Source organism: Narcine bancroftii, chromosome 1, assembly GCF_036971445.1.
Source record: "Narcine bancroftii isolate sNarBan1 chromosome 1, sNarBan1.hap1, whole genome shotgun sequence".
NCBI classification, from domain to species: Eukaryota; Metazoa; Chordata; class Chondrichthyes; order Torpediniformes; family Narcinidae; genus Narcine; species Narcine bancroftii.
The window spans coordinates 368,573,861-368,590,204 of NC_091469.1; the positions used below are offsets into that span (position 1 = coordinate 368,573,861).

Sequence of the window (16,344 nt, forward strand, 5' to 3'; positions counted from 1 at the left end):
CCCCCACCCCTCGCCCGCCCAAGTCGAGCTGCCGGTCTCTACCCCCCCTCACCTATCTGACTCCCGCTGCCAGTCTCCCCTCCCTGCTTGCCCAACTCACGCTGCCATCTTTCTCCCCAGTTGCTTGATTTTGGAGCTTTCCGGATTTTAGATGTCTGGATAATGGATCGTGTACCCGTATAGACCAAAGCACACATATTTACAAGCAATTTATATGCTATAAAATAAGCAACTCATCAGTCGTTCAGCAGGTCTTGCTGTCCATGGGAGGAAGCTGTGCTTGGTGGTTCTGGATCTGATATTTCTGTATCCCTTTCTTGATGGGAGTAGCTGGGAGATGCTGTGTGCAAGGAGGTAGGGGTCCTTAATAATTTTGAGAGCCCTCTTCAGACAACAATCCCAGTAGATCGTGGCAATGTTGGGGGGTGGGGGGGAGTCTTTAGTCATCCTCTCTGCCACTCTTATGGTCCTGTGAATTGACCTCCAATCCAATGCTCCACAGCAGTGATTTTCAAATTGCCCCTCTAAACTTATATTCCACCTTAAGTAATTCCTAAGCCATGTGTTTTGTGATTAGTAATGGATTGCTTAAGGTGGTATGTGAGTGGGAAGGGAAGGCTGAGAATCACTGCTCTAGACCCAATTGTTACTGAAATGTTAGGTTGAGAAAATTATCATTAGCCCATTTCCTTTGGAGTTATGAAACCGTGCACATAATCAGTCAATTAGGTACTATTGAAATAGTGGTTTTCAATTTTTTTTTTCTTTCCACTCACATATCACCTTAAAAATCCCTTACTAATCACAAAGCATCTATGGCTCTAATCTGTTATTTCTGGCATCTACAAATTTTGATTTTTGACCATCTTTTTGTATCAGATTAATAATTTGCTCCACACAGGTCCAGTGGTGGGTTCTGGTTTCTTCCCACCCTTTTAAACATACTGGGTGTGTTGGTCAATTGGGTGTAATTGGGCAGTATGGGCTCGTGGGCCGAAAGGGTCTGGTACCATGCTGTAAGCCTAAATTTAAAAAAAATTAAATTTAAATTTAAATTGGAAGAGGATCTGTGTCTACAATTTCCTCTGGAGGGTGATAGGTTCTAAGTGCTAATGACAATCTCTTGTGGAAAAGAAGCCCCTCTTGTCCTTGTTAAATCTTTCTCCTCATCTTAAATTCATCAAGGTTGTCTGTCACACAAGTTAATAGGGTGGTTACAAAAGCATATCATGTGCTGTCCTTCATTCATTGGGGAATTGAGTTCAAGAACTGTGTGGTAAGTTGCTATAAAACTCTGTGTTCAGTTCTTGTAGCATCCCTTATAAGATGTGGAAGTTTTAGAGCAGGTTCAGAGGAGATTTGCTAGGATGTTGCCTGGATCTGCCCTAGGCGGGCCTCCCCACAGGTCTAGTGGCGGGTCTCCACACTGGTCTAGAGGCGGGTCCCCCCACGTTTCTCCACATGGGTCCAAGTGGCTGATAAGAAGTATAAAGAGTTGAGGGGTGGTGGAGGGCTGTACAAGAGATGATAAACAATAGATAGATCGAGAGGCTGGGAGGTGATAAATGGATGCAAAAATGGCTACGGATTATGGAATATGATTTGAAAGAAAGGTAGAGAGTACAACCAAATACAGGAGGGATGGTGGGTAGATGATGAAACGGGTGCAAGGGCCAAGTAGGAGGTGTGCATGTGGATGGTAGGCAGATGGAACAGATGAATTTTCTGTTTTTGTTCCATGCAATATGATGTTTTAGTCCTCTTTTAGCCTGCCTTTGCAATGAACTCATGCAACACAATTGCAACACAAGATTGTTTTAAAAATATACAACCTGGAACTTTGATTTGGGCACTTTTTGTGGCAAGTTTGGCTGTGCACAGTTATCATTCTCTTATATAATGCAGGATTTTTTTGGCAAATGAAGAAGCAACTAACTTAAAAGACATTGTCAAAAATCAAAATCAGCCAGTTGCTGGAAATACTGAGCAAACCAGGCAGCATCTGTGTAGAAACCGAGTAAATGGTTAAGGCTGGTGACTTGTCAATGGATGAATGCTAACCTGTCTGATCTGCAGCATTTTTCTAGTATAGACTTGATCCTGCTTCAAATTACATTCTGAGAGTAATGGAATTGTTATTAGCAAAACAAAATCTCATCCTTGGTGCCAAACAAGAATGACCTTGCGATAGACTGCAGTGCACTATTTTTAAAGCAGATTGTGAGTTATTTTATGTTATGATTAACATTCTGTCAAAAGGGACCTTTCGACGCAATGCTTATGAAACCCATACAATGCTACAATTTTTCACAAAATGCCGCATTATTTTCACTAAGTATACAGAGGTATCAAATTCAAAGGAGCATTGCAGTTCAGTCTTCACTGCCCTCTGTAAATACCTAACAAATCATTGAATTTTATTAAAAGCTGCTATGTTGAAACAGACAAACTACAGTGGTTCAAGAAGGCAGCTCATCACCACCTTCCCAAGGTCATTAATATTAGCCTTGCTAGTGATGCCTGAATATATATATATAAAAAAATGATCCATTCCCCCCAGAGTTATTAAACTAGAAAAGGCATATAAAAGATTAATTAAGATGTTCCTGGGACCAGGGGGTGCTTGAGTTATAGGGAAAGGCTGGAAAAACTAGGACGTTTCTCCCTGGAGCATGAGAGGCTGAGGGGGGACCTTATAGAGATTTATAAAATGATAAAGGGGATAGATAAGGTGGATGGTGACAGTATTTTTCCACCAGGTTCAAGGTACCTAAAATAAAGGGTGCTGGTTTAAGATGTTTGTGGGGGGGAGGGGGAGGGGGAGATTTAAAGGGGACCTGAGCACACCTTCTTCACACAGGTGGTTAGTGTTAGGAACAAGCTGAGCTGCTAGAAGAAATGGTAGAGGTGGGCATAATTATAATGGTTAAAAGGCATTTGGACAGGTGCACGGATAGGGACGGTTTCGGGGCATATGAACTGAAATAGGCAAATGCATCTAGCTCTGGTAGGGAACTAGTTTGACATGGAATGGTTGAGCCAAAGGGTCGGTCTTTGTGTTGTGAAACTCTATAAAATGAACCACATTTGCATCAGTTGTACAGGGAATTAGTAATGCTACACATGGAGTATTGTCTTGCCTGTCTTGCTAGGACAGCTCTCTTATCCCAGGAATTAAAGTGGTGAATTGCTATCATATGCTTTTCAGATTCCTTTAATTCCTAGATGTGACGGGGAAGCTGGACAGTTTGGGGTTGTATTCCTTGGAGTTTTAAAGAGTGAGAGATGACTTCATTCAAATATATAAGACAGCCTTTTGGCTAAGATCAAGTGTAGTAAATGCTAAAGGGGTTTGACAAGGTAGATATTGAGATGGTTTCATCATGGAAAAGAAAAGGGTTGTAACTACAAAATAAGAAACCAGTTATTTAAAATTGAGGTGGGTAGAAATTTCATGCTTCGGGGGTAATGAATTTTTGGAATTGTGGAAGACAGATCAATATATATAGTTAAGGTGGAGAGAGGTAAATGTTTGAAAGATGAAGGGATTGAGGTCATGGCTACATCAAAATGGTGATGGAGCCAGACAACATTTTGTGAGCTGATCCCAGCAGATCCATTCTTTACATTCTTGGTCCTCTTACCAATGCTTATACATGGACTCGTGCCCAGATGCTTTACAGCTTGATAAACAAACTGCCCAGCCCAATATTGCAAGAAATTGCAGAATACAGCTCAGCCATCATTCAAATCAACTGTCCCTCCATCGACTCCATCTACACCCTTCTGCCTCAGAAAAACAGCCTGCACATTAAGAAACTCAATCCACCCGGGATCTCGCCTCCAACAACTTCCGAGCTGGAGTGGAACTAATTTGCAACATAAATAGAAAACTATTCATTTTCCATTGCCTTCACTCTTGAACCAAAGTCGCACTCTCTTCTCTCTGAGTTGCAGTGTAGACACAGAGACCAAACTCCAAGAATATGTTCAGTGAAGAGTTTAAGAGAATGCAGTCTACAACAGCTTTCCCAAAATAATGATCCAAGATCAACATACCCTTAGAATTCAAGACTCCCTGTCAATAAAGGTCCATAATTTGTGTGTGGAAATTATGGATAATTTTCCATATCTCAGGAGTCACCTCTCAACAAAAGCAAACATTGACAATGAAATTCACCTCCAGCTTCAGTGCTCCACCAGTCTTTGCCTATTGATGAAAAGACTTTGTGAATATTAATGTCTCAAACCAAAGCTCTTTGTCAACTTAATGTTTCAGAGACAGAGATTACCTACAGAGCATTAGAGAGGAATCATTAGTGCTGTAAAAACACAATACTGGATAAACTCAGCAGGCCAAACAGTATACTTTATATAGCAAAACTAAAGCTACTTAACCATATTAATTCCTGGGATGAGAGAGCTCTCCTATCAAGCCAAGCCCAAAACGTTAGTTATGTATCTTTATCTTTGGTATATAAAGCACACTGTTTGACCTGATGAGTTTATCCAGCATTGTGTTTTTACTTCAACCACCGTGTCTGCAGACTTTCATGTTTTACATCATTAATGCTGTCTCCAACAAATTCAACAAATCCACAGACATATTAGTAAACTGACATCAGTATTCTTGTTGAGGACAATGTGTCCAATGTCAGCTCAAATTACACTCAGGTGGCTCTGATGGGCAGGCTATTTTATTTACATGTTAAACAACACACTCCAAGAACAGGAGTTCTGTAAATGATAGAGATTATCAAATGAATTGTGAGAATTATTCAAGGATGTAACCATAAGATGTTAGAGAGTGGTGGGTGACTGGAATGCCTTGCTGGAGGTAGTGGTGGAAGCTATTTCAATAGGGACAATTAAAAGACTCTTAGATAGGCACATGGATGAAAGAAAAAGACAGGGCTATGGATGTGAGGAAGGGAAAGATTAGATAGTCGTGGAGGAGGTTTTATAGTTGGCGCAACCTTGTGGGCTGAAAGGCTTGTACTGTGCTGTAATGTTCTATGTTCAAAGAGAACCACGTCAGAGGAAGAGAATAAGGCCATTCAACCCATCGAACCAGATCTGCCATTTTTATCATGGCTGAGTATTTTTCCTCTCAACCCCATTCTCCTTGCCTTTTCCCCATAACCTATGGTATCTTTTCTAATCAAGAATCTATCAACCTCCACTTTGAATATAGCCAATGAGAGTCTCCTTTTCAAGTCATGGGAATCCCTGCTCCATGGAAGTGAAAAATGGAGGAGCAGCACCTGAAAGCAATGCATCACCTTTCTCTTCCCACATGTCCACTCTATCAAGCACCTACCCCAACATGTGGCAGAGTCTGCAGATCTCTTTGGCCTCATTGGCTACCTAAGACCTCACAGACCACAGAATAAGCAAGTCCTCTCCACTCTGAGATAGGGTGGCCATTCCAAAGGAGAACATAGTCATAGGATACCATATATTATCATTTTTTTTTACACACACAGTGTGTTTGCATTTGCTGTTTTTGCAATAGCGTTTAAATTACATTAAAAACAACAAATACAAACACACTGTGTGTGTATATGTATATAATGTTTGGCCTGGAAGTCAGCCTGGAGAAAACTGAGATCCTCCATCAGCCAGCTCCCCACCATGTCTACCAGCCCCCCCCACATTTCCATCGGGCACACAGAACTCAAAACGGTCAACCAGTTTACCTACCTCGGCTAAACCATTTCATCTGATGCAAGGGTCGACAACGAGATAGACAACAGATTCGCCAAGGCAAATAGCGCCTTTGGAAGACTACACAAAAGAGTCTGGAAAAACAACCATCTGAAGAAGCACACAAAGATCAGCGTGTACAGAGCCGTTGTCATACCCACGCTCCTGTTCGGCTCCGAATCATGGGTCCTCTACTGGCATCACCTACAGCTCCTAGAACGCTTCCATTAGTGCTGTCTCCATTCCATCCTCAACATTCATTGGAGTGACTTCATCACCAACATCGAAGTACTCGAGCTGGCAGAGTCCGCAAGCATCGAATCCACACTGCTGAAGACTCAACTGCGCTGGGTGGGTCACGTCTCCAGAATGGAGGACCATCGCCTTCCCAAGATCGTGTTATATGGCGAGCTCTCCACTGGCCACTGAGACAGAGGTGCACCAAAGAAGAGGTACAAGGATTGCTTAAAGAAATCTCTTGGTGCCTGCTACATTGACCACCGCCAGTGGGCTGATATCGCCTCAAACCATGCATCTTGGCGCCTCACAGTTCGGCGAGCAGCAACCTCCTTTGAAGAAGATCACAGAGCCCACCTCACTGACAAAAGACAAAGGAGGAAAAACCCAACACCCAACCCCAACCAACCAATTTTCCCTTGCAACCGCTGCATCCGTGCCTGCCTGTCCCGCATCGAACTTGTCAGTCACCAACGAGCCTGCAGCAGACGTGGACATACCCCTCCATAAATCTGTGTCCGCGAAGCCAAGCCAAAGAAGAAAGAAAGATATGTGATAATATGTGGTAACCTATGACTATGTCCTCCATTGGAATGGTCACCCTATGTCTGAGATCCTGCTAACGAAGAGAGGACAGCACAATTTTTTGACAGAAATAGTTTGCAAATCTGCTTCCAGAAATTCAGGTTAAAAAAAAACTTATCTGTGAAAGTTTCATCACGGCCAGCAGTATTACTTATTCTGAAGCAATAAAGTAAGAACAAAGAGGCCAAAGAAAACTCGTGCTTGAAATATCAGTGGTGAGGTGGGGGTGATTGAACTAGAGAGTGGAGAATTTTTTGATATTTTGAAGAGGTCTTGTTTTGTCAGGGAAATTTTGGTACATCAAATTGAGCTTCATTTAAAAGAAAATATCACTTGTTTTTGAAAATTACTTTCATTTTTATCAAGATTCCTGTTCTATGCATACAGAATATAATACAGAAAGTAGGGGTGCTTTTAAAGATTGCTTATGGATTCAGAAATTTGAATCCATACACATCATTTGAAAATAATATTCAAGATTTACGCAAATTGCACTACATTTTACTCCAAAAACATGAATTTTAAAATATTGGAAGGTTCATGGCTTTGTAATCATCCAATATGGTTTGGTGTCAACATGAATCAAAGGAAAGAAATAGGTGGAAATATCACATTAGTAAGACAATTATATTTCCAAAAAGAAATCTAAGGCTAAAAAGTAGTAGGGTGCTACTGAAAGACCAAGGAGGGATGAAGCAAATCTTGAGTATGCTCCCTGTTCAGTGCCAGAAGGCCCAAATTGCTTTACCAATTTCAAAGACTCCAGCCTTGCAGTAATCATATTGTAGACACTGATATTTAGCTATCTTCCAGCAGCGAGGATATGCAATATTAATTGATATCCTGGTAACTTCTTCAAACACTGCTAAGGCTCCTCTCGTCTCCTCCTACCACCTCCCCCCACCTTCTTATCCAGGTTTAACTTATTTAATGGCACAATTTCAAAGACAGTGCAACAGCAGATGGACCTGTGCACATATCTTTTAAGGTGGAAAAACTGACTGAGAAAATAATTAAACAAAGTCTGGGCTTCATAAATTTTGGATAGAAAAGCAGAGATACTGAACCTTTTATCAAAAGAAACAAGAAATACTGCAGATGCTTGAAAACTGGAGCAACCTTTTTTAAAAAACTACGGTTTGATTAAAATTGGAGGATTTGGTCACTACTCTTTAGGAAGGCCATGAAGATTCTTGAGTGTGGAGGGGAGATTTGCCAGAGTTACTCAAGGAATGAAGGATTATAGCTCCTAAAGGTTTCAACAGAGGCATACAAGACAAGGCTAGGTTTTGATAAAATAAATAAATGAAAATTGCTCCCAATAAATATGTCTCTGGCCCTTTTAACTATTGGGAGCAGTTTTCATTTATTTATTTTATCAAAACATAGCCATTAAATATGTTTGGGCATGAGAAGCAGGAGGAATGCTTAGAAAAGTTTCCATGCAATAAAATAGAAAGACTTCAAATCTACTGCCTATGAGTTGAAGTGGCAAGCGTCATTGATTTCAAAGGAATTTAGATAGGCAGTAGGAAAGAGGGAATGACTCTGAATGGATCGCTCCTCAAAGAAATGGCAGCCCTTTCCTCTTTCTCACCCACTTATTTTTCAAAAGCCCAAGGACTATATTGTGATCCCAAAAATAGCAGCAAGGACTGCAGTGAAAACTGCTGAGAAATTTCTTACATAAACAACAGATAACATTAAATATTTATTGGAAATTGTATTACAATGCCAAGTCTGTGAAAGACCTTTGCAGAATTATAAATACAAAAGCCATTTTCCCGCTACCTCAACATAGGTCAAGACAAATATTGAATAGGCAAGAAGAAAAACAGGATTTTTAGTCTGAATAAAATAAATATGAGTAAGTATTGACAATGCAAGGGCACAAAATATATTTAAAATGACAAAAGTTCTGGATAATTTCTATCTATGAAGTTAGAACTTCAGAATTAATGGTTAAGATGAATTTAACAGTGTAAAAAGGTTGTAGCCATAGTTAGTACAAATAGAATCAGATTTTACACTCAGATAGAAAACAATGCAGTATCATATCTACCTGCTTGAGTCCAGCTAGCGATACCAAAACTTCATCTTCCTTTTGAAGATTTTCTGTTAGAATTACATCTTGTATTTTGCCTATTCCAAAAATTAGAAAGCATTACTTTATTTTGAAAACTTTATTTTTCATTTGAACCCATAACAAATATAATGTTTCTTCATAATCATACACAACAATAAATGATGCAAAAAGAATACATAATTTTATATTTTCTCCTGCCCCCTCCCTCCCCAAAAAAAGGGAAAAAAAGAAAAAATCCTACCTGAACTTGTTATACATCATTCATTCATTAATTACATTTCAAATTGACAAATTTTAAACATACATCTTAAACCTCTAAGTTAACTAGGGCGAGTTGGAGTGGGAGTGGTGGAGGCTGTGGAAGAACTTTTGCCAAAGAAATCCATATATGGTTTCCAGATCTTGTAAAAATTTTCTGATCAATTCTGTAAATTACACATTATTTTCTCTAATTCTGTAATTCCATTTTCCATTTATACAACCCCTCATCATTGTCTAATTTCCATGTTACCGCCATATATTTCTTCACTACAGCTATTGCTACATTTAAAAACTGACTCTGATAAATATCTAACTTCATATTATGAATATAACCTCATAGAAATATTCTCGGATCTTTCGGAACATGTTTCTTCATAATTTGTCCCAATAAAGTACTCATATCCTCCCAGAATTTTTCTACTTTTTTACATTGCCATACTGCATGTAAAAAGGTTCCTACCTCTTTATTACATCTAAAACAATGATCAGAGCAATTGGAATTAGGTCCTTGTAATTTATGTGGAGTATAGCATTACTTTAAATTAGATTCATCTGACCAAGAAAGGCAAGTGTTGTGAAATATATTTAAATATATGTGGTATGGTATTTCCTGTAAGATCTTAAACCTGAAATTTTAACTAAAATAACAATCTGCAGACACCGTGGTCGAAGTAAAAACATAATGCTGGAGAAAGGCAGCAGGTACAACAACGTACTCTATATAGCAAAAATGGCCACCACAGACTAGAAGGGCAGAACAGCCCTTCTGTGCCATAGCATTCTATGGTTCTAAAGATAAGTTCCCTTACTCCTTAACCTTTTTGTTCGGGTGGCTTAGTTTCTTCAGTATTGTGCTTTTATTTAAAAAAAAACAATCGGCTGGGCTCAAGTTCGACTTGAAAGATCGATCATTCTTTGTCCCCCATGGATACTGCTTGACCTGCTGAGTTTCTGCACCAAATTTTATTTTTTGTCTAGATTTCAGCATCTGCAATCTCTTGTGTCTAAAATTTTAACTCTTTCTTTTCTTTTAAAATTATGTTTATTGAGTTTTATCAGAAAAACAAACTAAAAAGCAGTAAATCAATTGCAATGAAAGCTTTGCAGATTTACAAATAATAGCATATGGTGCAACAGCAATACTACTTCATTCTAAATCCAATAAATGGTAATACATACAATATAGTAAAAAAAATGAAAATAAAAAAAATGAAAATCCACAGCAATCAAGGTTAAAATTCATATTGTGTGTAGCGTTAAATAACATAACATAACAATTACAGCACGGAAACAGGCCATTAGGCCCTTCTAGTCCGCACCGAACCAAACACCCCTTTCTAGTCCCACCTCCCTGCACAATGCCCATAACCCTCCATCTTCTTCTCATCCATATACCTGTCCAACCTTTTCTTAAATAATACAATTGACTCCGCCGTCACTATTTCTCCTGGAAGATGATTCCACACAGCTACCACTCTCTGAGTAAAGAAGTTCCCCCTCATGTTACCTCTAAACCTCTGCCCCTTAATTCTTAACTCTTTCGCTGTCCGTCGATGATGTCTGACCTGCTGGGTATTTTTTGTGTTTTCTTTCCAGATCAACAGAAGATGTAATATTTTGTTTATGCACATCACTACCATTTTGAGTACATATCAATTTATGCCTCCTTTCTATCTCTCTCAACCAACCCTGATCTGTCCCTCCATTTCTGACCCTCACCCTTTACTCTAAAAGTCACTTTGCTGAATTCCTGTGCACGTCCACATTAAAGACATTTGCTTCATTATGGGGCAAAGGAGGTGAGGGTGAATTAGCAGGAAATTTTCTATGTTCATTGTATGTTATTTCCAATTTACTTTTGGTATGCAAAGACCCACTACACACCTTGTGTGAGGAATAGATAGGGTGGATAATCAGCACCTTTTTTCCTATGGCGATAGTAGCAAATACCAGAGGACATCTGTATAAGGTGATGGGAGGAAAGTTTAGGAGCGATGTCAGGAGTAAGTTTTTTTTACCCATAGAGTATGGGTGCCTGGAATGCATTACCAGAGTTGGAGATTGGAGCAATAAGGACATTTGAAAGACTCTTAGACAGGCACATGGATGAAAGAAAAAATAGAGAGTTATAGGTGTGAGGTAGGAAAGGTTTAGATTGTTGAGTAGGTTTATATACATTGATCATAACATTGTGGGCCGAAGGGCCTGTATTGCGCTGAAATGTTCCATGTATACACTATTAATTTAAGTTCACATTAAATTCAAGGATTTAAATTAACTTTTTGAATCAGATGCTATCTTAAACATATGCTCTGTTACCAAAAATCTGTAAAGGTATTCATTAAGCAGAAGTTTTAACCTTAAAAAAAGGGGAAATAGAAACATTGGTGTAATAGTTCAATCTAAAAATTTCTTAATTTCCACTCGATGTTGGAACACTCATTTAGTAAGTCTTTGAGTCTGACATAGAGGAAGTGCATCTGCTCTTGAACCAGTATAATAAGCTTAAGAGAAACACAGTCATTGCACAGCCAGAGGACTTGACATTGTTGATATCTGCTGTATGCTTCTAGAAGAATGAAAATTTATATTAGGGAATAGCAAGAAACAATGATTCTGTGTCATACAATTTCACTTTATATAACACAGTAATGATTTCTGAAGAAAGCTTTAAATGGTAATAATGATAATTTCTAGAAGGCAATATTTTCTCTTTTCTGTTGATTAACAAGTGATTAAAATTGATTAAAAAGAGTTTAGAGCATGAAGTTCAGATCATTTAACATGTCTATTCCTTCAATATTAAAACATCTCAGGAAAATAAGACATTTCATTCAGGAGTTTGGCCTACAGCAAGCATGGCTGAGCATCAAAAATCAAAGTGGGCAGTTCCTGAAATTCAACAGGACTGTTTTCAATCTTGATGTTAAATTTGGCCTCTAGATTAACTTCCAATCATAAACCTGCATCACCAGGATGATCATCTATTTCTATCTCCATGATAGTGTCTGACCTTGCACCTGACTAAGGTCATCTACTGCTAAACCCTCATGGATGCCTGTACAATCTCTGTACTTAGATTAATCAGATGGACTCCTCACTGACCTATTAACTATCCTCCACAACTTTAAAGGGAATCAGGCCCAGCTGCTCTTATTCAACTCTCACCCAATTCCATACAGCATCACCTCTACCCTATGCTGCACTGGCTTGTGGTAAAGCTCCCAGTTAAGCACTGCCTCTATTTTAAAAAATCTCATCCCATTTACATATTTCACCCTTAACCCCCAAGGCCTCATTCTTTTCCAACACTCACATTCTCTAAAATCTTTTGAAACCTTCTTGCCCTATCCTAAATCATTCATCCATTGTTTCTCAAACTTCCCCCTACACTCACATACCACTTTAAGTAATCCCTATGGCATCGGTGCTCTGGCTGATTAGTAAGGAATTGCTTAAGGTGATACATGAGTAGAAAGAAAAAGTTTGAAAACCACTATTTTAATCATACCTCATTGACTCATTATGTGCATGGTTTCGAGAAAAATATTTCAGTAACAATTGTGTCTAGAGCAGTGATTCTCAACTTTCTCTTCCAACTCATATACCACCTTAAGCAACCCCTTACTAATCACAGAGCAACCCTTACTAATCACAGAGCAACCCTTACTAATCACAGAGCAACCCTTACTAATCACAGAGCATAGGGATTGCTTAAGGTGGAATGTGAGTTTAGGGGGAAATTTGAAAACCACTGCCTTAAACTATCCACAATGGGTAATTGGACAGCACGGGCTCATAGACCTGTTATCGTGCTGTATGTCCAAATTTAAAAAAAAATTAGAGCAAGAATAATTTCCATGAACATAACAACTTCTCCAACTTATTTTCTGTCTTCAAGGTGTAGTCCAGCAGTTTTGTATGATAAATGAAGTGCATATATGATGGATAATTAATTTAAAATAGAAAAGAAATAAGGATTAAAATGCTTCCCTTTGATATATTTATTTATATTAATGTAGTTGGCTGGAACAATTACCAAGTTTTGTTTGATATGCCTTTGATACAAACATTTGGTGAGTCTCTCCTTGACACAACCAGCCACTCACTTTCATGCCCAGGAGTCTGCTTTGTCTCTCCTGTAAACCTGAACTCATCAAAAGTTCTCATTTAGATTGTAACTCACACCATCCTATTCACCCATCATTCTTGTGTTTGATGATGTACATTAGTTTTTAATTTGGCAAGGTTTCAATCTCAACATTTTCATCCTGGCATAGTCCTCCCTGGCCTTACCTTTCCCCTTTTCTGTAACCTCCTTCAGCCCCAAACCCTCAGATATCAGTGGCCTCCAAATCCAGTGCATTCCTGGTATGGAGCAAAAGAACAAACTTTTGGAGAAACTCTGCATTTGGGGATGCAGAGAGATGCTGGATGTTTTAGGTTAAGACTTAGCATCAGGATACCTGTTACTTTGGAGTTGCACCAGCAGTTTATTTTTTGGTCCATATTGCAGCATCTGTAGTCCCTTGTGTCTGTATTCCTGATCTTCCCTGCTTTATCATAAAACCATAGAAAGCACAAAAGCAGGCACCTTTGGCCCTTCGAGTCTGTGCCGAACCATTTTTTTTGTTGCCTAGCCTCACTGAACTGCCCTGCATACCTCTCCCAGTCTATAGCCCTCCATACCTCCTCCATCCATGTACCTGTCCAAATTCTTCTTAAATGATAAAATTGAGTCAGCATTCACTACTTCACCTGGCAGTTCATTCCATACTCCCACCACTCTCCGTGTGAAGAGGTTCCCTCTCTTGTTCCCTTAAACCTTTCCCCTTTCCATTACTATTAACCCACTGATTTATATCTCTGTGGAAAGAGTCTATCTACATTTACCTTGTCTATATCCCCTCATAATTTTAAATGCCTCTATCAAATTTCCCCTCATTCTTTTATGCTCCAGGGAATAAAGCTTTAACTGTTTAACCTTTCCCTTTTACTCATTTCCTGAATTCTGGCTAACATCCTAGTAAATCCTCTCTGTACTTTTTCAATCTTATTGATATATTTCCTGTAGTTAGGTGACCAAAATTGCACATTATACTCCAAATTTGGTCTCACCAATGTCTTATACATCTTTACTATAGCATCCCAACTCCTATGCTCAATAATTTGATTTATGAAGGCCAATATGCCAAAAGATCTGTTTACAACCCTATCCACCCGTGACGCTACTTTCAGGGAATTATGTATCTGTATTCCCAGATCACTTTGTTCTACCACACTCCTCAGTGCCCTACCATTTACCATGTATGTCCTTTCTTAGTTTGACCTTCCAAAATGCAACACCTCACACTTGTCTGCATTAAATTCAATCTGCCATATTTCAGGTCATTTTTCCAGCTGGTCCAGATTCCGCTGCAAACTTTGAAAACCTTTGCTGTCCACAACACCTCTAATCTTAGTGTCATCTGCAAACATGCGGATCCAATTTACCATATTATCATCCAGATTATTGATATAGGTCACAAACAACAATGGTCCCAGCACTGATCCCTAAGGCACACCACAAGTCACAGGCCTCCAGTCTGAGAAGCAATCATCCACCACTACTCTCTGGTTTCTTCCATCCAGCCATTGTCGAATCCAGTTCATTACTTCACCATGAATACCTAGCACACCTTCCCATGTGGGACCTTGTCAAAGGCCTTACTAAAGTCCATGTAGACAACATCCATAGCATTTCCTTTCTCAACTTTCCTGGTAATCTCCTCCAAAAACTCAATAAGATTGGTTAAACATGACCTACCATGCACAAAACATGTTAACTATCCCTAATCAGTCCATGGTTATCCAAATAATTATATCCGATCTCTTAGAACACCTTCCTATAATTTCCCTGTTACTGATGTCAGCCTCACTGGCCTATAATTTCCAGGGTTACTTTTGAAGCCTTTATTTAAACAACAGAAAAACGCGAGCTATCCTCCAATCTCCTGGTGCCACACCCATAGCTAAAGACATTTTAAATATTTCTGCTAGATCTGTTACATCTTCTACAATAGCCTCCCCCAAGGTCTGAGGGAATATCTTGTCAGGCCCTTGGGATTTATCCACCTTATTTGCTTTAATGCAGCAAGCACTTACTCATCTTTAATCTGTATAGGTTCCATAACCTCACTGCTTGTTTCCTTACTTCCCATGACCCTGCTCCCATTTCCTGAGTGAATATAGATGGAAAAAAAAAAGATCTCCCCCATCTCTTTTGGCTCACTGATGACTATGCCATTAATACTCTCAGAACCTAACTTTTGGATTTCATTTTTTATGCTTCTTTACCTCCTCTCTTTTAAAATGCTCTCTAAAACCAATCTTGTTGACAATACTATTAGTTACTTTTCAAAATAAATTGGAAGACTTGATGTGAAACTTTGTATAATAGTGTCCTTGTAACATTTTAACGGCTTATATTATTCATAAGAGAAAGGAGGTAGAAATTAGTAATTGATCAAAAGCCAAGGAACTATAGTCATGAAAAGGTGGATACACCAACAGGAACTTGCACTTTGTAGCACTATTTCAATGAAAATATGTCAAAACATTTCACAGAAGCCTAGTAAAATCAATGTTGATCACCTAAATAACTTGACAATAGACAATAGACAATAGATAATAGGAGCTGGAGTAGGCCATTTGGCCCGTCGGGCCAGCACCGCCATTTTAGATCATGGCTGATCATTACCATCAGTACCCCTTTCCAGCCTTATCCCCATAACCCTTAACTCCGTTACCCACAAGAGTCTTATCTAACTCTCTTTTGAACATAGTCAGCGAATCCGCCTCTACCACCCTCTGTGGCAGAGCATTCCACAGATTCACACTTCTCTGGGTAAAAAAATGCTTTCTCATCTCCGTCCTAAAGGGCCTACCTTGTATTCTTAAACTATGCCCTCTAGTCCTCGTCTCCCCCATGATTGGGAACAAGTAATCAGACTTCACCTTGTCTATCCCCCTGATGATTTTGTATACCTCAATCATGTCCCCCCCTCATCCTTCTAAACTCCAATGGATACAAGTCCAGTTTTTCTAGCCTTGCTGCATATGACAACCCTGCCATCCCTGGAACTAACCTTGTAAATCTGCGCTGCACACCCTCTATAGCTAGTATGTCCTTCCTCAAGTTTGGAGACCAGAACTGGACGCAATACTCCAGGTGGGGTCTCACCAGGGCCCTGTATAACTGCAGAAGGGCGTCTCTGTTCCTATACTCCAATCCCCTCTTTATGAAAACCAACATTCCATTTGCCTTCTTCACAGCTTTCTGAACCTGCATGCTAGCCTTCAGTAACCGGTGAACAAGTACACCCAGATCCATTTGCACTTCCCCACTCCCTAGCTTGTCTCCATTTAAATAATACTCAGCTTTCCTATTACTTCCCTCAAAATAAATAACCTCACATTTGTTCACATTG

At 39.3% G+C, this 16,344-nt stretch overlaps 1 protein-coding gene across 16 annotated transcripts in view; it reads right to left on the reverse strand.

Moving 5' to 3' along the window:
- tbc1d5 (TBC1 domain family, member 5) overlaps positions 1-16,344 on the reverse strand; it is a 538,200-nt gene that overhangs the window by 26,313 nt on the left and 495,543 nt on the right. For all 16 annotated transcript variants that reach the window (XM_069913037.1, XM_069913049.1, XM_069913042.1 and 13 more), the window contains one exon: positions 8,591-8,670. In XM_069913037.1, coding sequence (XP_069769138.1) covers positions 8,591-8,670 — 80 coding nt within the window. The remainder of the gene's footprint in view (positions 1-8,590; positions 8,671-16,344) is intronic.